The 23,210-nt window shown below is 42.4% G+C and overlaps 1 protein-coding gene across 1 annotated transcript in view; it reads right to left on the reverse strand.

Annotated features, from left to right (window-relative positions):
* The window catches only part of TAF3 (TATA-box binding protein associated factor 3), a 138,819-nt gene extending 120,469 nt beyond the window's left edge, over positions 1-18,350 (reverse strand). Inside the window, exons 1-2 of the mRNA XM_030571541.1 lie at positions 18,103-18,350; positions 9,709-9,951 (exon numbers count right to left, since the gene is read on the reverse strand). Coding sequence (XP_030427401.1) covers positions 9,709-9,951; positions 18,103-18,268 — 409 coding nt within the window. The 5' untranslated portion in view covers positions 18,269-18,350. The remainder of the gene's footprint in view (positions 1-9,708; positions 9,952-18,102) is intronic.
* Positions 18,351-23,210: the final 4,860 nt, after the last annotated feature.

A 23,210-nucleotide genomic window follows, 5' to 3' on the forward strand; every position in this document is an offset into this window, starting at 1 on the left:
CTGAAAATTCCCTACTTTTCCAACTGAATTTACAACACCTTTCTCATAATGCATTGAGATAATTAAGGAGAAACTGTCTATGCATTAAATTTAATTAATCCATTCTCATTTATCCAACACACTAAGATTCTCTTTATTTGCACAAAGATGAAAACTCGAAGGTTGAGGTTACTCAAAGTGAAGACATGGAGAGGACACTGAAATTACAGCCAAACTAGCAAATTGCAGTGCTATTACACACACCTTAGTGGCAAGAGGCAAAGAGCTCAAATGTCTAAAACAGGACTTCTTTAGGTCAGAGACTAAAATACTGGGAGTCAGGATTTGCCACTGATTTGTTTGTAGAGGCATGTGACAAGCCATTTAACCACTTTAGCCTTGTCTACACTGGAAAAAATGGGGCCTAGAATTCACCACTGATGTTAGCACCAGTGGAATCTGCGGTTTAGATCAAAAATGGACAACATGATGATACCTAAGCCTACCTACATGAACACCTAAGCCTACCAAAAGTCTGTCCACTCCAGCTAGTTGTTAAGAATTCCCATGCAAATAGCACAGCCATTGCTGCAGCAACATGAAGACGTTTCATGTAACAAGGGAATCCTAGCCCCAGACTTCTCAAAATCAGGTATATTTATGTGATGCTGATCTCCACCCCACAAAAATAGAGCAATCCTTCAGCATGTAAAAAAAGATTAAATTTGTGCATTGGCATAAGTACGGAAAAAAATATTTTATTAGTAGATCCAGAGCAAGGCTTGTGTCACATGGACAGTTTTTAAAAAGATCATGATGATGCTGAAGTCTTTTAGCATTACATTAACACACACATCCTGAAAGAATAAAATCTGCCAATTTCTGTTCAGAAACAACCCGGCTACAAAGAGGTACACGGAGTAATTATTTAACAAAGAAGAGACATTTTTCTCACAGTGGCTATAAATCTGTAGTTTAGCAGCAATTTCTGACCTTTTACCCACTGGCTGAAGCATCAGAATTAAATATTTTGGGGAGAAAATTGAGAGCATTAGGAGTGAAAAGGAAAAGGTCCAGCATGCTGCAATGACTCTGAAATTAATGAAATTACAAGGTCAGCCCTTAAAATAGGTTAACTGCACCTTTCATTTATCCTGTTTTAAACTGTGGCTAGATTTTCCACTTTTCCCCCCCTGGAGTCACCAAAAATATTCTGTGCAGGATGAGGAAAAAAAAGCCTGAGAAGCTTGAGACCAGTAACATACAACTACCAGACAATAACCTAATTTGAAACTTATGCTTTCTAAGCCACAAAGGTGTCCGATGCTCCAGATGAAATAAAATCCTCAAGTATAGCAGCAGTACACAGTTTAGAATGCATTGGGGGTTCTAAACAAAGTCGGATATTGTCAGCAAAAGGAAAAACTGATACCCCATGACAAGCCAAGGCAAGTGACCAAAGTTTTACTGAAAAACAACCACTAGGAAATTAAAATAATGACAGCGTTCTGCATTTAAAGTATCCACAACAATGGGAGCCTTTTATCATAAAGTCTTAGTTTCTCCCCGAAGAATAATTTCGCTATAGCCAAAATTGCAATTTGCACATTACAATGCATTGAAACAATTGAAGACTTTCATTCCAATTCAATGTCAATTAAGTCACTTTAAGATGGCATGACATGTGAATCATTACTTTTACAGTACACAATTTTAATTTTGAATCCTCAAGAAATGTTAACAAGTTGCAAGTTATTGAAATAGGTCTGGAAAAAAACAAATTCTTTGAGAAAAAAATTTAATCTCCATACTGAAGCTTTAAAGGGGCATAGTTAACTTTAAAAAAACCCATTTCTGTTTGAAAACTGTTTACTTACTATTATTACAAGTAACACAAGACTACTATAACTGAAAAAATTAAAAAGTATTTTCTCTATTTTTCACTTTACTTTGGACAGGACAGCAATTTTTGTATATGCAGTTTCATGGTTTATTCTGCAGAGACAGTGTTCTCTTTTGTTTGCACAGGTCTTTCATAATAGAGGCAACATTTTTTTAAATTAATAAATCCATTTTTATAACACAAGTTGGCAGGAATATTCAGAGGCAGTGAAGAACCTGAAACTAGTTTTAACTGAGTTTTTTTAAAACTGATTTGAAGTTGGTTTATCATCCTAAGTATTTTCTAATATTGTACTTCAGTTTTACCTAGATCTGCCGAGGAAAAGAACATGAACAATATTTCTGAAAAATCACAAGTATAGATGAAGACTTTTTCAAATCTATCTATGCCATTCAAAGAGCCTACATTGCCCTTGCAAATACACCTCAAGTTTGACTCCCAAAATCCTCATTACAAACTTCCCTTCAGAGGCAGAGAGAAATTTTCGAAGGTACAAAATACAGTTAAGCACCTAACTCCCACTCACCTTAACTGCGGGGTGTGCCTTTAACTCCCTCCCCCGCCACCTCCAAGTCTACACAGCCCAGCTGTGTGATTGGGTTTGTGCTATGGATGAAGTTTTCCTGCAGTGCCCACTAAACTGAATTTTTGCCTGTGATGCTCACAAAATGAAGATCCTTAGATGAAAGTCTATTTGGCCTCAATCTACATGTTTGGTTTTTTTTTAATCTACTGTTTCTTAAGGAAAGATAAAGATATATAGTTATAATTATGAAGACAACTTCATTATTCCAGACAGGAGTTATTTTTATGGTTGTCTAATGGTAAGAATTAAACCACACATTTTCTGTACTTTTTTGTTGCCATCTCATATTCTCCTTTTCCTTTGAACCTGCCTCTCCTACTGGCTCTTTCCCAATGGCTTTCCTCTGTCTGCTTCTTATGCTTGGCTGCCTTTCTCATTTTGTCTGTTTCTTCTGTTGCTTCTTCCTTGCTAGACTGATGCATACATAGAGACTCGTTCGCACAAAAGCAATCAGTGCCTGACACTTAAAGTGCATGGACTCCTAAAGCCACTTGACACAGAGCTTGCAATACTCAGCAACCAGGCATGGTTAGTAGCCAGGAGCAAAGTGTTCCAAAGTTGATCCTCTACCAATGGTTTATACTTCAAATTGGTTGATTACACAGTACCTGTCTGCTGATATGTGGTGGTGTTTTGCATAGCCTAGTATACTAGGCTGAAAAATGCCATTGCTGCTTTTAAACCACCAGTGCAGTTTACTGTGGGGGGTATATAATAAAGCTATACACCATACGATTAAATGGGAGGGGGTGGAAGAGAGTAGAAAGGCTGCAAACGAAGTAAGAACAATGACAGAGAAAGTCAGTTTATCAAATGGCAAAGTCAATATCCAGATATTTCTTTTTAAGCATCTGTAAATCCCACCACACGCTGTTTAAAAAGTCATTGGCTTTGTTTAACCCTTGAGGAAACCAGGGATTGAAATTACAGTGGTTTGAGATCCAAGACTTGCTATATTCAGTTCTGGAAAAGAGCCAAAAAAAGCACTGCTAGACTGAGAGGCCAGTGACAGTTTCAAAATCTGATATATCAAATCACTGGAGCTAGACACTAATGCTTTATACCACTGTGAAGCTTAATGCTTTATACAATTACACTTCTAGCACTAGTCAGTCTATGATATCATCAGACTTGAAAATCATACTATTTTGCTTTTCCATACCTCTCTTCAATTCCAATGTGATTTTTAGCACCTAATATCTTACAAACAAGGAGAGAGAGTTTAACAAGCTATGTAATTTGACAGCTGGGTTTCCATGCTTTCAGGTGTAATAAGCACAGGTTTCTGGTGGTTATTAGGGTCTAATATCACATCAGCATTAAAGCAGGAGAAAAGCAAGACTGTAATCAGAATGACATTTTTATGCTCTGACCTGCCAAGGCAAGATATGTCAGACAAAGTTACAAATAAATCAGGACAAGTAAATTGTGTCCAGAACTGGTCCGGGATTAATGATGAGAAAAATGAAGCTAGCTCTTAAGTAATGCACTATCAAGGCTGAAAGGCCCCAAAACTTAACCCCTAGTACAATTTAAATTTGTTTTAAAATAATCTCTAATGGCAGGGTTTGAGGAACAAGATGCAGAAACAGAGAAATATTCCAAAGCAAGAGCTAAAGTGGTTGCTCTCTCTCTCCAAGGGAACCACGAAGAAGCACTAAGACTGCAATTGTGCCCAGAACTTCCTGTATCCTCCCCTCGTGCCACTCTAGTGCAACCAGGCACAATCAGGCTTCCAGAAAGCAATAAATGAACTGGTCCCCATTAAGGCTGCGTGATCATTAAAGAACTAACAAGATGTCCCTAAAAACTAGAACTGATGCAAATATAGTAGAATGTTAAAAACTGATGCATACCTAAGAATATAGTATATACATATTTCCCTCCCTCTCATCCCAATGCAAGAGCTATACAGAGTCCATTATTGTGTGTGCCTTAAAAAATCTGAGGAGGAAAGGGGGAATGGAGGAAAGAGGAGATGACATAATATAGAGTCATAGTTTTTAAAAAAAAAAGACATGGACCAATCTACACGGGAGGTCCACTTTCTTGACACCATGGTGCAAATAAGTGATGGTCACATTAACACCACCCTATATCGAAAACCTACCGACCGCTATGCCTACCTTCATGCCTCCAGCTTCCATCCCGGACACATCACACGATCCATTGTCTACAGCCAAGCACTGAGGTACAACCGCATCTGCTCTAACCCCTCAGACAGAGACCAACACCTACAAAATCTCCACCGAGCATTCTCAAAACTACAATACCCGCACGAGGAAATAAGGAAACAGATCAACAGAGCCAGACGTGTACCCCGAAGCCTCCTACTGCAAGACAAACCCAAGAAAGAAACCAACAGGACTCCACTGGCCATCACATACAGCCCCCAGCTAAAACCCCTCCAACGCATCATCAAGGATCTACAACCCATCCTGGACAATGATCCCACACTTTCACAGGCCTTGGGTGGCAGGCCAGTCCTTGCCCACAGACAACCTGCCAACCTGAAACATATTCTCACCAGTAACTGCACACGGCACCATAATAACTCTAGCTCAGGAACCAATCCATGCAACAAACCTCGATGCCAACTCTGCCCACATATCTACACCAGCGACACCATCACAGGACCTAACCAGATCAGCCACACCATCACTGGTTCATTCACCTGCACATCCACCAATGTAATATACGCCATCATATGCCAGCAATGCCCCTCTGCTATGTACATCAGCCAAACTGGACAGTCTCTACGGAAAAGGATAAATGGACACAAATCAGACATTAGGAATGGCAATATACAGAAACCTGTAGGAGAGCACTTCAACCTCCCTGGCCACACTATTGCAGACCTTAAGGTGGCCATCCTGCAGCAAAAAAACTTCAGGACCAGACTTCAAAGAGAAACTGCTGAGCTTCAGTTCATCTGCAAATTTGACACCATCAGCTCAGGATTGAACAAAGACTGTGAATGGCTTGCCAACTACAGAACCAGTTTCTCCTCTCTTGGTTTTCACACCTCAACTGCTAGAACAGGGCCTCATCCTCCCTGATTGAACTGACCTCGTTATCTCTAGCTTGCTTGCTAGCATATATATACCTGCCCCTGGAAATTTCCACCACATGCATCTGAAGAAGTGGGTATTCACCCACGAAAGCTCATGCTCCAAAACGTCTGTTAGTCTATAAGGTGCCACAGGATTCTTTGCTGCTAAGACATATTGTGTATCGGTCATATTAATTTAGAATTGGGTTCTAACTGGCTAAGAACCAGGGTTACTATGGCATATGTAGAATCAGTCTTTGGGACAGGTAAACTTTTTACAATTTTGGAGAACTACACTGTAGTGTCTAATACAAATGGGGTCTGGCTTATAGGTGCTACCACAATACAAATACTAATTTATTATTATTATTCACTTTGGTTAAGTATCTAGATATTTTTAAGTGCCTAATTTCTCTTTATTACTTTAACTGAAACACCAACTTCATAGAAACTAGTTGATATTATTGCAAAAGTTTGTGTTCTTCTACATGAAAGCATGAGAAATAAAGCATGACCATCATGTTTTGCAACCAATTTATTTTTTTTTGTCAAAAAATAATAATAATCTATTTTACAAGTTCACCATGACATTACAGTGACACCAGCACTAAAACAATCTGTAAAAACAAAAGAGGGAATAACTAAAAATAGGCAGAAAGTGAACATCAAGAGACTGGCATAAAATTTTCCCCGAAGTTTTAGTTGTAAAAAACACCACTAAAACTCCAACATCAAACATGGTAATGATGAATCAGATTGTATTATAGAAATGTGTATTTATACATAGATCCATATAATTTATACACTTGATATATATGCCAAGTCTTCTAGTCAAAGTTAATGAAACATAATACTCTAGATTTAATACAAGGAGCCACATTCTGCTTTCAGTTAAAAGACTTAGAGGAGAATTTGGCCCAAAGTACTAACCTCACAGCTAATGCTAAATGGCAGAGACAGGTCATGAAAATCTGGGTGGCTTTTCACTGCTCGGCACATTACTATTAAGCACAGCTGTAAAGAGTGCATGTTCAAATTCCAGCATTTCTAATGAGTGAGGCATATGTGAACAGAACAAAACAAAAATTTGTCTTAATGACTTTTGGTAATAAGATTGACAAAACAGTTAAGTAATCAGGCAAACTATCTGAACAGAATGAATACCTTGTATGTCACACCATTCTAAAGAAAGTGGCAATATGTTATTTGCTGGCACAGAAAACAATTGCAACTTGAGTTTTAAGAAGTGGGCTAGCAACACCTACTGGTCATGGTGCATATTTAAACACAGTTTTTGATGCAAATGTTCTCTAAAAATGAATGAAAAATTTAAACTTTGTATTATGACAGAGGTGACTAATTACAATGACATAATATTTAGTGGTACTGTTAATTTCTGAATATCCATAAAAATAATTTAATCAAAATCTGAATGAGCTCAGCCCTAGGCCTTAATATAAAACTAAACGTAACCGTACAGTTTTCAAATACTGCCTTAAAATGAGTAATATTCAAGTTTCATATGATTCATGCACATTGCCTCACTTCATCATTGCATGCAGCTATATCTCTGTCGCTACATGAAATCACTCAACACATTAAACTATTAAATGTAACTGTCAACACAAACAAAAGTTTTACACTTCCGTAAAATCAGCTGACAATGTAGTCAACGGCTATATGATGTGATTCTTAAGAGAATGTTTTTGAGGGATAGTTCCATAACATTTCAGAGAGGAAATTACCTCCAAATTTTATTTGCTAATAAAGTAGTACCAGATGGTGAGAACTGATCCTCCTGATCCATTTCATGTACCCCAAAAATATTGGTCTGAAAACAGTTATGAACTTTTTTTTTTTTAACAACATATATGTAATCCCACTGAATTCAAAATTTCAAATTTACTGTATTAGGAATATGCCCTAAACTATACTTAAGTATAGTATAGCAATTATAACAAGTGTTATTTTCAACATAATACTTGCTTAAATTTATATCAATTCATTTATTGACTTAAAAAAAACCTGTGCTTGTGGTCCCTCTGATACACTAGCCTTGGGCATTAGAAGTTTTCCTGGTTCCTGTCCAACTCGGGAAATAGTATCTTCTTGCTTCAGGTGTTTAAAGGATTCCTACAATATTTATAAGGACTGCTCTAATCTAACTCCTGGATCTAACTTGCAAGAGAAAAAAAAAATGTAGAAATTACTTACAAAGAAAAGCACAATTGCCGCCATATAAATATTTAGCTACAATGCCATACTGAATTTGTAATATTCATCACGTCCTTTCCTATATACTGATATTCCACTACAGCTACATTGAGTTCTCTCTTGGACTTGATCTCTCTACTACAATTTAAAACCAACATTTACAAAAGTGGCAAGTGATTCTGGGTGCCTAATTTGAGACACTTTAAAGTAACCTGATTTTAATGGTAGATGTGAAGAACCATCTGAAAAAATCAGGCAACTTTAAGATGTCTCAAATTGAACCACAAATTGAAGTACACAAAATCATTATTCACTTTTGAAGAGCTTGACATAATTCTATGGCATGTCCTTACAATTATTTTTCAGCTATGCTATGGTTACCTCTTGCTTTGTATTTTTCAGCTCTCTTTGAAGAGTTCTTTTAAAAAAATGTTTTAAAAAGCAAATCTTTTATCAGGCCTCCCAATGAAGAGATTTTAATCCCTTTAAGTCTTGAAAAATATTTCTGGCTACTATTTAAATTTTACTTTTGGTCAAGTTAAGTCAAGAAATATTAAAATATTTTTCGTGTGTGTAAATAATTGCTAAAAATGTCTGGCTTTGAGGAAATGAAAGTAAATGTGAAGACTGGAGACCTGAAAAATACATTTTTAGAGCATTCTTCTGATTTCAGAAAACTGTTCCTTACCGCCACTTTGCATAGTATATGATACATAGTTTAATTGTGGCACATTATGGTTAAATCAACAGAAAATAAACCTGCTTCCCAAATAATAAAATTATTTTATTTATCATTTGTATTACTCTGGAGCTTAGGAGCCCCCGTGATGGACCTGGACTCTTGTTGTGCTGGGCACTGTAAATATCAGTAATAGAACAACAATTCTGCACATTATTTGTGGCAGTACAGCAACAGGATTTATTCATGTTGTCAATAAAGATAAATCGTCTTCTGATTATTTTTATGTTGTAGGGGTTTTCTGCCTACATAGGGGTGTCTCAGGCCTTATAGACTAAGTTCTTCAGCAAGCCATTATGTATACTACACAGCATATCCCCCGTTATTGACTTCAGAAGTAGTAAATGCCACATTAGAATTAGAATTCTGTTTGTTAACTGTACTGTTCATTCTTCACACCAAGCATTTTGTTCTATTTAGTATTTCTCTTCCTAATCCACAGCACTACATACACTTAGAAAATATTGTTATTATTTGTAACCGTCATTAAAAGACAGCCAATTTATGTTACACTTGAGATTTTTTTTTAAACCTTCTATTGTTGGTTAACATCTGAGATTCTTGTATCTGAAGAGATTACAAAAAAAATTCCTCCGCTTACCTCCTTTCAATTATTGTTATAATTAAAACAAGATTACTGTAGCTGACAGAAAAAAATGTCTATTTCACAGCACTTTCTGTACAGGTATTTTCACTTTCTTCTACCATTGTTATGAATCGTTCATTCAATGGGCAAAGGAAGGTATTTAAAAATAGAAAAGTGTGACTGTAAAACTATAAAAATTAATAGAGACACTCAGATGCAAGCGTAGTACCTGAAACTATTTTTACTTCAGTTTTTTAAATTGCCAACAGCTTTTTAAACATTAGCTTGAAGGGAGAAAGAACGGTTTTGTCACCTGACAGAGATGTTGTGAGGCTTAATTCATTAACTTAATGACCTGAGATCCTCAGATAGAGAATACTACACAAATGCAAAGTGTTTTAACACTGAATTTCTCTGATGCAACGTGCAGTAAAAGTGGAAAACAGAAATATAACTTAGACACGCTACTGCTCTCTTTATTTTGTATGATGATTAAATATTATCATGATTGTACTTCATTATTTGAGCAGTGCCCTAACAGGTGCTTTACAAAACCACTGTTACTGGTAGCACAACTTGGACTGCTTAAAGAAAATGTAAACAAATATGTAAATAAACAAATGAAAACAAAAAAATGTTAATTTCTCACCTTCTTGAGATGAGACAATAGGTGGCATGTAATCAGGAATGTACTCTTTCCTCTCTTCTGCATCTTTGCTTCCAGGCTGGGGAAACTGTAGGACATTGTTCTTGCTGACAGGAAATGAAGGGATTTGATGTGGGAAAGTGACAGGTTCAATATTGTGTATGTAATCTTCCAGCTCATGCAGGTTAACCCCCATAAGTGCGAAGGCTTCACCTACATCATCCAAAATTGGATCTGTACGGCCATCTGCAAACAAAAAGGAATTTTAGTAAAAATCTAGTCTGAAGAACTTTGACTTTGTTTTGTAATGAACAATATAAGCACATTTAGTACACAGGAAATTTCCTTTTGTCAGAAGTAAAAAATTGATAATTTAAACTTTTATTAACCCAACAGCAGCTTACATGTGGCTAAATGCAACATATTTGATTAAAACTAAATATATTACTTACTCACAGTAGTGCCTTTTGTTCAAATGGAACCTCTAGTGCTTTATAAACTAGAACTACAGCATTCACTTCACCCACCAGCCAAAAGCACATGGAGGGGGAGGAGGGGTGACAGAGCAATAGCTCAAAAGCATGCAGTGCTACACAACAGTTTAGGTCAGAAGAGAAGTATAATGTATTTCACACATATTGAATGGTGAATTTTGGTAAGGAGAAAGTAATTCCCCGAGCTGCAATTTCTGTAGGACACCATGGCTAACACTTCTTCCTTGTGAAAAGTATTCTGAGAATTTTACTGGCCAAGTGGTCAGGACCTTGGTTTAATACCACATCCAAAGATAGCAACCCAATGTCCTCCTACTACTATGCCAGTACCTACCACCTACTGACTCACCAACACCACTTCCAATAACTATTGTGTTTTACCTCTAGGGTTCTCCCACAAGTATTAACCCAGCATGCCCCTTGCTTCACTTATGAAATTAAAAAATAAAGGACAGTACCCTTTTAAAATGGTGCAAGAGTGTCTATTTAACATCTTAGTAACACTGACTGGTCCACATATTGATAGGAACATAGGAATTGCCATACTAGATCAGATCCAAAGTCCATCTCATCCAGCATCCTGTCTCAGTAACCGGGACCAGATGCTTCAAAATAATAGGTAAGAACTGTGCAGTAGGTAGGTGTTGGATAGTCTCTCTCTCATTATAGGTCTCATGCCAATCTCTAACAGTCAACTATCAAACACCAAAGCATGACATTTAATGTACCTTTCAAAATGTTTGTTAACAAGCATATCCATAATTACAATAATGCTATCTACATAAATGTTCATAAATTATCTTAAAGTGCAAGTCTCACCAAAGTTACTATTTAAAACTAGCACTTTCTCACTGAAAAATATGCTTATCGGGTATATTCAGAATCATAGCTACTACTGGTGGTAATGTAAATATTGGTTTAGTGTGGGGTGTGTGGTTTTTTTTGGTGTGTTTATTCTTTTTTATTGTTTTTTTAAATGACTTTTTACTCCTGTTTCAAACAACAATCTCTGTGTTCCAGCTTTCCCCATCTATAAAATGGAAGTACTAGATTTCTTCTTCTCTCACCTTTTGTCTTGTTTATGCAGAATGAAAGCTCTTTAGGACAATGGCTTTCCCTTACCATGTGCTTGTACAATGCCTAGCATAATGGGACCCTAATCACCGATGGAGCCTTTAAATGCTACTGTAATGCAAGCAGACAACCACCACAACCTCCAATTGCTCAGCTTTAAGTTCCCAGGGGAGAGGGATAGCTCAGTGGTTTGAGCATTGACCTGCTAAACCCAGGGTTGTGAGTTCAATCCTTGAGGGGGCCACTTAGGGATCTGGGACAAAAATTGGTCCTGCTAGTGAAGGCAGGGGGCTGTAAAGGTAATAATTTCCAATTATTGCCTTTCCTGAGCAAATGTGACCTAGCAAATTACTGACACAATAAACATGAAATCTTGCAATGCTGTTCTTTATTCATTCTTCAGACAAGAAACATGTTAATGTCAAGTAAGGAACGGTAGATGTAACTTTATCAAATGATTTACTGAGCTCAAAGTGTCAAAATCTAATGGATAAAGCAGAAGAGTGGTAGTCACGGCTCAAAACAGGTAATGGGACAATGCTGGGAGTCAGTCATGAACCTATACACAGGTGGGTCAAGACACCACAGATTGGGCTTTATACAGATACGACCTCCTCTACATTATCATTGCTACTAGAAGTCTACTCCATTTCATGGTGACTGACGAACGTCAAGTAGAAGGACGAATCGTCTCTCTTACTGGGAGCCAGTAAGAAATTAGATATCCTGAAAGTAACAAAATCTGGGAGGTATAAGGATGTACAAAGCTACACCTCTACCTCTATATAACACAAAAATTGGATATAACGCAGTAAAGCAGTGCTTGTGGGGGTGGGGGCCTGCGCACTATGGCGGATCAAAGCTAGTTCAATATAATGTAGTTTCACCTATAACAGAGTAAGATTTTTTGGCTCCCAAGGACAGCGTTATATCAGGGTAGAGGTGTATTTATTTAGTAAGGGCTTGTCTATACTTACAACGCTGCAGCTGCACTGGTGTAGTGCTTAGTGAAGATTTTACCTATGCCAATAGAAGAGTTTCTCCCATCGGTGTAGGTAATCCACCTACCCATCATCCTCCATCGACACAGCACTTTCTACACCGGGGGTTAAGTCAGTATAACTACTTCGCTCAAGGGTGAACCAACATAGTGTTAGCAATGTAAGTTTGTAGTGTAGACCAGAACTAAGAGCATCAACAGCAGAGCAACCTTTTTTGGTACAAATCACCAAGAGTATATAACATGTGGCCATATTTCTCAAGATCTAATAATTTTAGGATTTCTCACTTCTATTTATCAAGATGTGCTTATCAGGCTCTGTTTCCCATGCATTTTTAATACAAGTCTTTCACTTCTACAAAAAAATGCAGTCTTAAGAACATGGGAATGATCACTTTAGATCAGTGGTCCCTAACCTTTCTCGCCATGGAGGATTGTGGCGGCAGATGAGCATCCGCTGAAATTCCGCTGACAAGTGGCAACGTCAGTAGGCATCGCCACTGAAATGCAGTCAAACAACGTTATCCAGAGGCATCGCCGCCAAAATATTGCCAAAAATCGGCGGCAACGTCTCTTGATGATGCAGCTTGCCGGTGGCATTTCAGCGGATGCTTGTCTGCTGGCCAGAACGCAGGCACACTTAGATGCCATGGCGCCCGTGGGGACTGCATTGCGGACCCCTGCTTTAGATCAAACTAATAAATTCCTGTTCATCTGGTATCCTGGCTCCAGCAATGAACATATTTCAAAAGAACGTAAAAATTCACTCAACAACACATCTGGTCATTGTGTACAATGCTGAACCTGTGATAAAAGAGTACTGAAAACCAACTCCTTCTACAGATAATCTCCTGACAACTTGAAGCAGGTGGCTTAACACCACATTACACTATTCGTTTTAACAACAAATACTCAAAACTGCCCTCATTTATTAAACTGCCACTATGCCAACCTTACCCAGCCTGATCTCACTCTCTCCACTGCCTCAGTTTCCCCTTCTGGACACCTCAAGTACTTTCAAAGGCTTTCACATGTCCAAAAATAACCCTTCTCAGTGTCTGGTTTATTAACAGAGTTCAAAAGGAAAATAAAACTTCCAGCTGGGGCTTTACTTTAGCCAACTTGTTCTCCACACGCCAGCCTCTCTAGCCAGAATTTGTTCCTGTCTTGATGACCTGACCCTCTGTACATGTCTCTCTAGAATCCTATCCCTTCCAGGTTACCACTGTCTTTATCAAGCATCGAACAGTATCTTCACCTCAGTTTCAAACTGGGCCCAGACTCTGCTTCTTGAGGGAACGGCTTTGGAGCTATGCTTCGGCTCTGCTCCAGTTCCAGGCAAAAACCTGCAGCTCCACCACTCCGGAGCTGCTCCGCGCTCCAGCTCCAGGCTCCGCTCCAAAACCCTGCTTGAGGGTCTGTCTTCTCACCTCAAGTTTCATTTTAGCCCAGCTAAATAGCCCTTCCTGAGCATCTCTCCATGCCCTTTACTAACCAGCAACTCCCAAGGCTTCCTGGAATCTTCTCTCTCACTAGAGAGGACCTAAGGCTTCTTCTCCCTTCAGTTTTCTGGCCTTCGGCCTTGTCATAAACAGACAGTTAAGCGTTAATGCCTCTTTAACCTGTAAAGGGTTAAGAAGTTCACCTAGCCTAGCTGACACCTGACCAGAGGAACCAAGGGGGAACAAGATGTTTAAACAAAGGAAACTTCCCTCCTTCCTTTTGAGAGTCAGTTTCAGCCGGAGTAGAAAAGATCAAGGAAGCACCCTCTTAACAGAGTAATAAGTTTTAGAAAGGAATAAATAGGTTTATGTTTATTTTCTTTTGTAACTTGCCTTTGTGCAATTAGGGGAATTATCAAATTGGGTATTCTTGTGTGTAGTAAGGTTTTGCCCAGGGGAACATCCTGTGTTTTAAATCTGTTGTCTGTGAGATCAGCTTGTATGCTATCTCCCAGAGGTTTTTTTCTTGAATTAAAAGCCTTCTTTTTAAGAACCTGATTGATTTTTCCTTGTTTTAAGATCTAAGGGGATTGGATCTGGACTCACCAGGGATTGGGGGGGGGGAAGGGAGGGGGAAGAAGTAATTCTTCCTTGTTTTTTAGATCCAAGGGAATTGGATCTGGACTCACCAGGGAATTGGTGGAGGAGTCTCTCAAGGATACCCAGGGAGGGGAAGGTTTTGTGGGGGAAGACCTAGTTTTCCAGAGAACTCAGAAATCTGGATGGTGGCAGCGAGACCAGATCTAAGCTGGTAGTTAAGCTTAGAGGTGTTCATGCAGGTCCCCACATCTGTACCCTAAAGTTCAGAGTGGGCATGAAACCTATGATAGATAGGCATCTACCCCCAAGACCTGGTTTAGTCACACAACCCTTCTGTCGTGGTATTATTCATTCTCCCACCTGGAGAAATGAGTTAAGTTTGTCACAGGTAAGACTAGGACCCAACATCCCTTAAAAAGACCAGCCAATCTCTGACACACACAATTTACTCAGCTCAGCTTACACACATTGAATCTATTTCCCCATGTTAAGTATCCTCACAGCTTCTTGTCAAACTATCTTCAATGAGCCCTCTTGATTATCCCTACAAAAGTTTTTTTTTCTCCTGCTGACAACAGTTCATCTTAATTAGTTAGCCTCTTAGAGTTAGTTGGGCAACTCCCACCTTTTCATGTTCTCTGTATGTATATATAGCTCCTCATTATATGTTCCATTCTATGCATCGGATGAAGTGGGCTGTAGCCCACAAAAGCTTATGCTCAAATAAATGTTAGTTGCTAAGGTGCCACAAGTACTCCTGTTCTTTTATTCATAACAATCATCTTAAAATTGCCACAGAGATTGCCTTGTGAATCACCTTGTCAGAAACCAGGGTCTGCAGCTGAGGCAGGGCCTGCTAGCTGACCTGCAGCTGAATGCCATGAACAATCAGACTCCTGATTTGCTAAGAGGCATCACAAGTGTTCTCTTAAGCTCAGCAGCAGCAGCAGGCCAGTGGCTGCTCAGTGCTTACACCCAGTGCTGCAATCACTCCTGTTCCTGTGTCCTGCTCCAGTCCACTCCTGCCCTGCTTCTTCCTTACTTGGTCCCTGACTCCGGCTCTGACTCTTGATTCTGTCCCTGGCCTCTGACCTCTACTCTGACTGCTGGGCCTCATTGCCACTGCTCCAAGCACTAGACATGACCACCCATGCACCCCAATTCGTAATACATCTCCCCTCCCATTTGAAATAGCAGTAACTACAGCTATTGCATACCTAGAAAAGAAACATTAGGAAAGTATTGAGTGTATTTATAGATGTCTTTTAATGTGATATAGCAAATGGAAGCAAGGAAGATAATCTAGCACAGTTAGAAAAGCCATCATTTTGCTTAACTGAGAAAATGTGGACCCATTATGCCATTTTTACAGTTGTTATTCAGAGCAGAACCACAGTATGCAGTTTATTGTGTCTCAATTACTGACGATCAAATCTGTTCCATTTACAAGTGCAAAGATTCCACCCCTCCCCCCTCCAAATAAACATCCCAACTGCCAACCCTACTAAACCAAACTGATCCAAGGGTCAAACTGGCTAATTTCTGGCTAACACATCAACAACAGAGCCTCTACAACTGGAACTTAGTTAACAATTCTGTTGATTATGCAAAAACCAGAAAAAAATCTAGTTTATTCTTCCAGAGATTAATTGGTTTTGTTCAGTGAAAGGTTTTAGGCAGTGACAAGCAAACCCAAGTCTAAATACACTTAGGGAGGAGATCGGTTGAATAATAGGATGTGCTTTTGACAATCATATTTGAGAGAAAAAAAAATCAGTGTGAGGTTGATAATATAAGAGACATTATACCACAGATGTAATGTTTAACTCTTCATGCAACAGCATATGCCTCCATAAGGAAGAGATTATGCTCCCTTTGCCTCCATTCATTTGTCAAGAAAACATGCCCTTTTCACAAATCACAGTAAATGCTTCACACCCCATCATGCAGCCTAAATAAGAAGGTAAACTACAGTGCCCCCAACTCCCAGTCACATACATATATATCATCCAAAGGCCTCACAAATCTCACAATAGCTGTGGAAAATACAGGCTAAACCCTGGAAGGTAATTGTGTTTTCAAACTCTCAGCACTTCTCAAATTTCTCAGAACTCTCTCAGTGGCAACTCTGGTCCCTCTGAGAGTAGATCATTGTCCCCCAGTAATACATCTTCCCCACTCCAAGTTCACATGGATCAGACTACTGACAACAGGTCCAACCCAACTTCTGTGGGTAACCCAGTCCTCTCTTTTATTCCGCAAACTGATGCTCCCTAGTCTCCTAGAGTCTACCCTATCATAAATATTTACACAGGAACATTCATCTTAGCATTCAGATGTGAAACTTACACGTATGATAGCTGCACTGGTCAAGTCCCTGCATTGGTGGTACATATGGGTTACACTGACATTATTCCACCCCTTCCCCCCCCCCAATCTAGACTCATACTTCCTCTCATGAGTACTAGTAGACTCAGTCCAGCCCCTACAGGTAGCCAAAAAAATACATGGTTCTCAGGTTCCCCTGCAACTAAAAGTCCTCAGATTAAAAAAAACTCAGAGCATGACAATAACCACCCTCCCCATATCCTCCTGGACTTACAGCGAGGTTGGTATTCCTGGCCTCTCTGCTCCATGATCTCAATGGACCCTGGACTCAAAGAAACAGTAGTACTCCCATCAACTCTTATTAGTATTTTTGTCAGGCCCCAAGTAATCAGGATTTCCAGACTCAGCTAAAGTTGTGCCACCCACAACTCTCAGTGGCATCTCTGGCCCCCAGAATCTCCCCAAATCCACTGAGCTTACCCTATGGTGACACCTCAGCCCTGCAGTTCCCATGGCTCCCAACCTCTCTGCACTCACAGAGCCTGCAGTTGCAGTAACAACCCCCACACTCCTCGTCTCCCCACATTCAGAGTGAGCAGTGACAGCTCTATCTCCACCATGCTGATAGCTCCCCAGTCCCCTAGACTCACAGAGCAGACAGCAGGGTGGAATCTCCCCTCACCCCCAACCGCACTGTGCTCCCAGCACTCAGCTGGCAGTGGCAACCCCAGGCTGCTCCATCCCTCCACCCCCACGCACAGAGTGGGCAGCAGCAGCCCACCGAACCCCATCACCCCTACACTCACAGAGCGGGCAGCTGCAGCCCCATCCCCACAACTGCTCCCCTCACAGGGGCAATAGCAGCCTTGGACCTCCAGCACCCCATCCATCTTCTCCCCTCCATTCGCTGATCTTGCAATACTAGAGACCCCTTCTCACCTTTTCTCTATGGTTCCTATCAACACACACTGCCAGAGAGGGCAGTGACAGCCTCAGCCTCCCTCCCTCCATCTCCATGGCTCCCATCCCCTCCTCCCCCCCACTGACAGAGCGGGCAGTGTCAGCCTCAGCCGCCCCCCATCTCCAGGTCTCCCATCCCCCTCCCCCCCCCCCGACAGAGTGGGCAGTGTCAGCCTCAGCCGCCCCCCATCTCCAGGTCTCCCATCCCCCTCCACACACACAATGACAGAGCGGGCAGTGTCAGCCTCAGCCGCCCCCCACCTCCAGGTCTCCCATCCCCCTCCACACACACACACACACTGACAGAGCGGGCAGTGTCAGCCTCAGCCGCCCCCCATCTCCAGGGCTCCCCCCACACACACACTGACAGAGGGGCAGTGTCAGCCTCAGCCGCTCCCCCCCACTGACAGAGCGGACAGTCCCCCCCTCCACGGCTCCCATCCCCCTCCGCACTGACACCGCGGGCGGCGGCGGCGGCGGCGGCGGCCCCGGCACTCACAGAGCTCGCAGTAGCGGTGGCAGCCCCGGCCCAGCCCCTGCAGGTAGCGCTGCAGCACGTCGGTGAGCAGGTCGCAGGCCGAGATTTGCACCGAGTCCCAGCCCAGCGCCTGGCAGATCTGAGCCACCGACACCCGCAGCAGACACCGCGAGTAGCTCTCGCACATCCCGGCCGGCTCAGCGCGGCCTGGGCCCGGAGCCCGCCATGGCCCGGGGGGAGGCTCACGCGCAGGCCGTGCAGCCCGCCGCCGCCAACGCCGCCATCTTGGGGTCGCGCCGAGTCCCAGCCGGCCGGGACCAGGCCGCGCCGCTCCACCGCCGAGCGCATCGATGGGGCGGGCGGGCGGTCTATCGATTGCTCTGGCCTCCAGCGGGGCCTGGCTCTGGAGGAGAGAGGAGCTGGGGAAGAGACAGAGCTGTAGAGGGGGACTGGGGAAGTCAGCAGTGGGGGGGCAGGGGGAGAGAAATATAGAGTTAAGTGAAACATGGGGGGAGGGGAATGAATAGCCTCGGATTAAAGTGGGAAAACACCAGTGAATACCTTTATTTGGGAGTGACCAGGCAGTGGGGTGGGGAGGGGGGAGAGACATGGGGAGCTGCAGCCCTGGTAGAAGCGTCCCCTGGAAAAAACGGTGGATAGCGAAGTTTGCTCGAGTTTGCCCGAATACATTGGTTAGTCTCTAAGGTGCCACAAGTACTCCTCATTCAAAGGGCTAGTGCCACTGGAGGATGTCAGTGCAACATTAGCATGGTGCTAGCAGGGCCGGTGCAAGGAAGTTTCATACCCTAGGCAAAACTTCCACCTTGCACCACCTCCCACCCAGCTAACCCAGCCCCCACCTGGGGAGCCTCCCCCTGCAGCAGCTAGCTCCCCTCTGCAACTAAGCCTGTCCAGGGAGCCCCCCTGCAGCAGCTAACCCCGCCTGGGGAGACTCCCCCCCGCAACAGCTAACACCAGCCAGGGAGCCCTCTCCCTCCTCCAGAGCAGCTAACCCCGCCTGGAGAGACCCCAATGGAAGCTGAGCCCACCCCAGCTCACCTCCGCTCCACCTCCTCCGCTGAGCATGCTGGCGCCGCTCTAATTCTCCTCCCCTCCCAGGCTTGCGGCACCGATTGGAGGAGAATTAGAGTGGGGGCTGTGTGCTCAGCGGAGGAGGCAGAGTGGAGATCTGGGGCAGGGAGCGGTACCCCTGTGCAGCCCCCCGTTACTGAGGATGGCCCTCTCCATACCCCTCCCGCCCCAGCTCACCTCCACTCTTCCTCCTCACCTGCGCAGGCTTTTAAGTGCCCCCTACCACTAGGCGCCCTAGGAGGCCACTTAGTTTGCCTAAATGGTTGCACCAGCCCTGGGTGCAAGGAACTGTAGCACCAACCCCAAGCGTTAAAAACAGTCTTCAGTCTGATCCTCAAAATCATTGCCTTTTAAAAAAGAAGGCATTTTGGATTTTATATTCGCCTTATGGATTGGGGGTGTAAGCCAGCCATGGGTAGGGTGAATGCCAATCGTTAGAGGTAGCAATTTTATTTTTCTGAAGTGAACAGATTTTCAGGTAATCAGTTGACATCAGGAGCTGCTGGAACATCACTAAAGTTGTCAGTGCTGAAGGATTGCCTTGGTACTACAACTGCACCCAAGTTCGTGTATTCAGTTCCAGGCACCACATCACCATAATTGTATTAACAAACTGGAGAGAGTTCAGAGAAGAGTAACAAATATAATTAGGGCTTCTGTTTTTTCAGTTCAATTTATTTAATTTTGGGAATTACCAATTTTTGCATTTTATGTAGGTATCCAATGTGTACTGTATATATTACTCAATACTGGAGTATATACTGTAATGAGTAACCTTTGTAATGTTTCCTAGTGTGCTTTAACAAAGTACTGTTTCAAACAGCATTATACTACAGCATGTCATTAGGGTCTAGATGGACCAATTAGTGCGCTACAGATATACCCTATACTTGGCATAACAACACTGGGTAGATTAAACCTTAGATACAAGTAACCATTTCCAGTGTTTTCTTGGTCTTCATTGGATAAATACTGATTTTTTTTATTGGTTAAAACCTAAAATCAGAAGCAGTAAAATAATCAAGGGGCTGATGGAGGTCTGTTGACATATTACCGTGGCTCTTTGGTATTGGTAAATTCTGGCTCCTTCTCAGGCTCAGGCTGGCAACCCCTGATGTAGATGCTTACAGAGTTCCGTCAACATAAGCTGCCTTGCCTCAGCCTAGCCCTGTAGAGACCAGGCCTAAGACAGCCCCCTACAACAGCTCTTTGTTATTCCTTTAGTAGTGCTGCCATAGAACCTATGGCACCTACCTCATCACCACCACCACATCTTAGCGCGCACTGGGATTTTCCTTGGTGGTCTCCTATTGTGAGCACTGACTTTCACTTGTGTGATTTAACAAGATCAGTTAGAGATAACTGCTGCTAAGGAGGCAGCATGGGGAATTACAGAAAAATTCAGATTGAGTGGAAGATATACCCCCAACCTAGTGCAATATATGCTTATTGCAATGCGCTGTTTAGTTTCTTTTCACTTAGTACTGTGTTCTAGGTGCTGTGAAACACCATAGTAGGATAATTCATGCTGTTAAATGTTCACTGTTCCTGTAAGCAAGCCATCATGTCTTTTTATGACAGATCCAACTTATACAGTAGGGGACATGAGGGACAAAAGCAACCCCCTCAATCTTACTGGAAAGGAGATAGTGGATGGTTAGAAGCCTTAGAGCCCTATTCCTCTCTGTTAAGTATATAGGGTTCTTCACAAAGCAGCTGAAGTGGTCAGGTACAGGGCTGCTTTTTGTCCTGTGCTCACTGGGTCTGCTACACCCACAGAAATGTACAATCAGCTAGTTTAGGTGGCTGGTGGTGGCAGAGCATTCTACAGTTAATCATCAGTGAGGATTCCTTCACATCCCTCATCCACCAGAGACCGAGTTTATTAACCTTTCAGTCATGCTGCAAGGGCTATTTGCTTACCAAGGTTTTGATTTAGTAGGATGTGTGGTTAGGGGAAATAGAATGGGCTAGTTTATAGTCCAAAGGGAATCCAACTGAAGGCACTAGCTTTGAGAGGTTGGTCTCACCCCGTGCAAGTACCAGAACAGCAATTACTTCCATTTTTAATCTCACTAAGGCCTCATTTTGTAGGCACTTTCTAGAGAAAATAGAGTGGAAATTACTGACCACTAGGTTTGTGAGAACAGCACAAGCCCTTTGATCATGGCATAAGCTTGCACAATTAAGATTCTTACTATATCTTAATTCTTGTATTTGTTTATTATAAACACAGTGCAACAGAAACATTAAGAACAAGTAAAACATTGTTTTTGTTTTTAAAAATCCCATTCCTTCCAAGTTTCTTCAGCGAAACAGGTGCTCGTGGTAGAAGAATTTTCATATTGAGATGTGAGGTCTAAATCTCAACCTAACTATAAACCCTACTCTACGTCCCACTGTATTTTACTACTATTTGAAAAGGCAAGAGACAGACGTTAGAGAAAATTAGAGCATCAGCTATCAGAATACTCCTGAAATTGATTTGCCAGCCATTTAAGCAGCCGCATAGTTCCCTCCCCCCAAGGTAAGTAAAGCAATTGCAGCACAAAGTTTTCTGGACTCTACTTTTAGGATCGCAGTTTGAAAGCAGTTATGGCTCAGCTAACTAATGACAGGGGCAAGGAACAGGCAGTTAGCCAATGGTTTTGGGGAGGAAAAAAAAGAAAGGAGCCAACTACTCATGAGTGAAGTTACACTTAAGCGTAAATGGATCGAGGCCTTAGACTGTAAGCCTTCAGGTCAGGGATTCCTCTTCCCACATAACTAAAATGCCTACCATATTTTGACTGCTATATAAAACACACACAGAAAATGCTCTGGGACTCGTTAAAGTTGCCAATTACGAGGGTCATCAGTCAAAGCTGCAATTGGTTACATAGCAACAAGGCTACCAAATTAAGTACTGTTTTGAAAAAAGTTACACTGATCATTTTAAAAAAAGTGAAATCTGCTCCAAATCAATCAATTGCATTGATCACTGAAACCTGTTCATCTCTGGCATTCCAATTTCCCCCATTGTCCCTCTCTTGTCTCTCCAAACATTTCAGTTAAGATCTTCCTTTACCACTCAGCAGCGCAACTCTGTTCAAGTCTCTTTGGCTTCCTCTCCTGCCTTTTGCCTCAGATTCAATTCTAATCTTCAAGGCTTTGCTTCTGTCAACAATTCTGCTGTCATTTCCTTCTGATCTTCTTGTACCGTCACTGCTGTTTCCTTCTTTCTTTTCCTTGTTCCTTCTTTCATGCCACCACCACACATATTGACTGCCTTTCCCCCAGTTCAAACTACAATCCTCTCAAAGTTCCTTCTCACAATTACAAGTCTTCTTTCAGAGTGACACTATTGACTAATAAAATGAAGAAGTACATAGCTCTAGGCTAGGGGCGGGCAAACTTTTTGGCCTGAGGGCTGCATCAGGTTTTCGAAATTGTATAGAGGGCTGGTTAGGGGAGGGCTAGCCCTGCCCTCATCTGACCCCCACCGCTTCTCACCTCCTGGGACTCCTGTCCCACCCAACCCCCCATTCCCTGTCCCGACTGCCCCCCGCTGTCCCATCCAACACCTCCTTTCATTCCTGACTGCCCCCCTCCCCAGACCCCTTCTCCATCCAACCACCTCTTCTCCCTGTCCCTCTGATTGCCCCTGGAACCCCTGCCCCTGACCGTCCCCCGGGAACCCCTTCCCTCATTTAACCCCCGTTCCCCACCCCCTATACACACTGCCACCCCGAACTCTCCTGCCATCTATCCAGCTCCCCGCTTCATGCTCCCTGGAGCGCCAGTGGCTGGCGCTATGGCCAGAGCCCAGGACAGGCAACCACGCCGACCAGCTGGAGCCAGCCACACCACTATGCCTGGTAAGAGCTCACAGCCCCGCTGCCCAGAGCGTTGAATCGGCGGCAGGGCGAGCTGAGGCTGTGAGGGAAGGGGAACAGCGGAGTAGGGCCTCCGGGGACAGGAGCTCAGGGGCAGGCCAGATGTGGCCCACGGGCTGTAGTTTGCCCACCTCTGCTCTAGACAGTATTTTAAAGTTATTA

The sequence above is a fragment of the Gopherus evgoodei genome, chromosome 1 (genome assembly GCF_007399415.2).
Source record: "Gopherus evgoodei ecotype Sinaloan lineage chromosome 1, rGopEvg1_v1.p, whole genome shotgun sequence".
Classification (NCBI taxonomy): domain Eukaryota; kingdom Metazoa; phylum Chordata; order Testudines; family Testudinidae; genus Gopherus; species Gopherus evgoodei.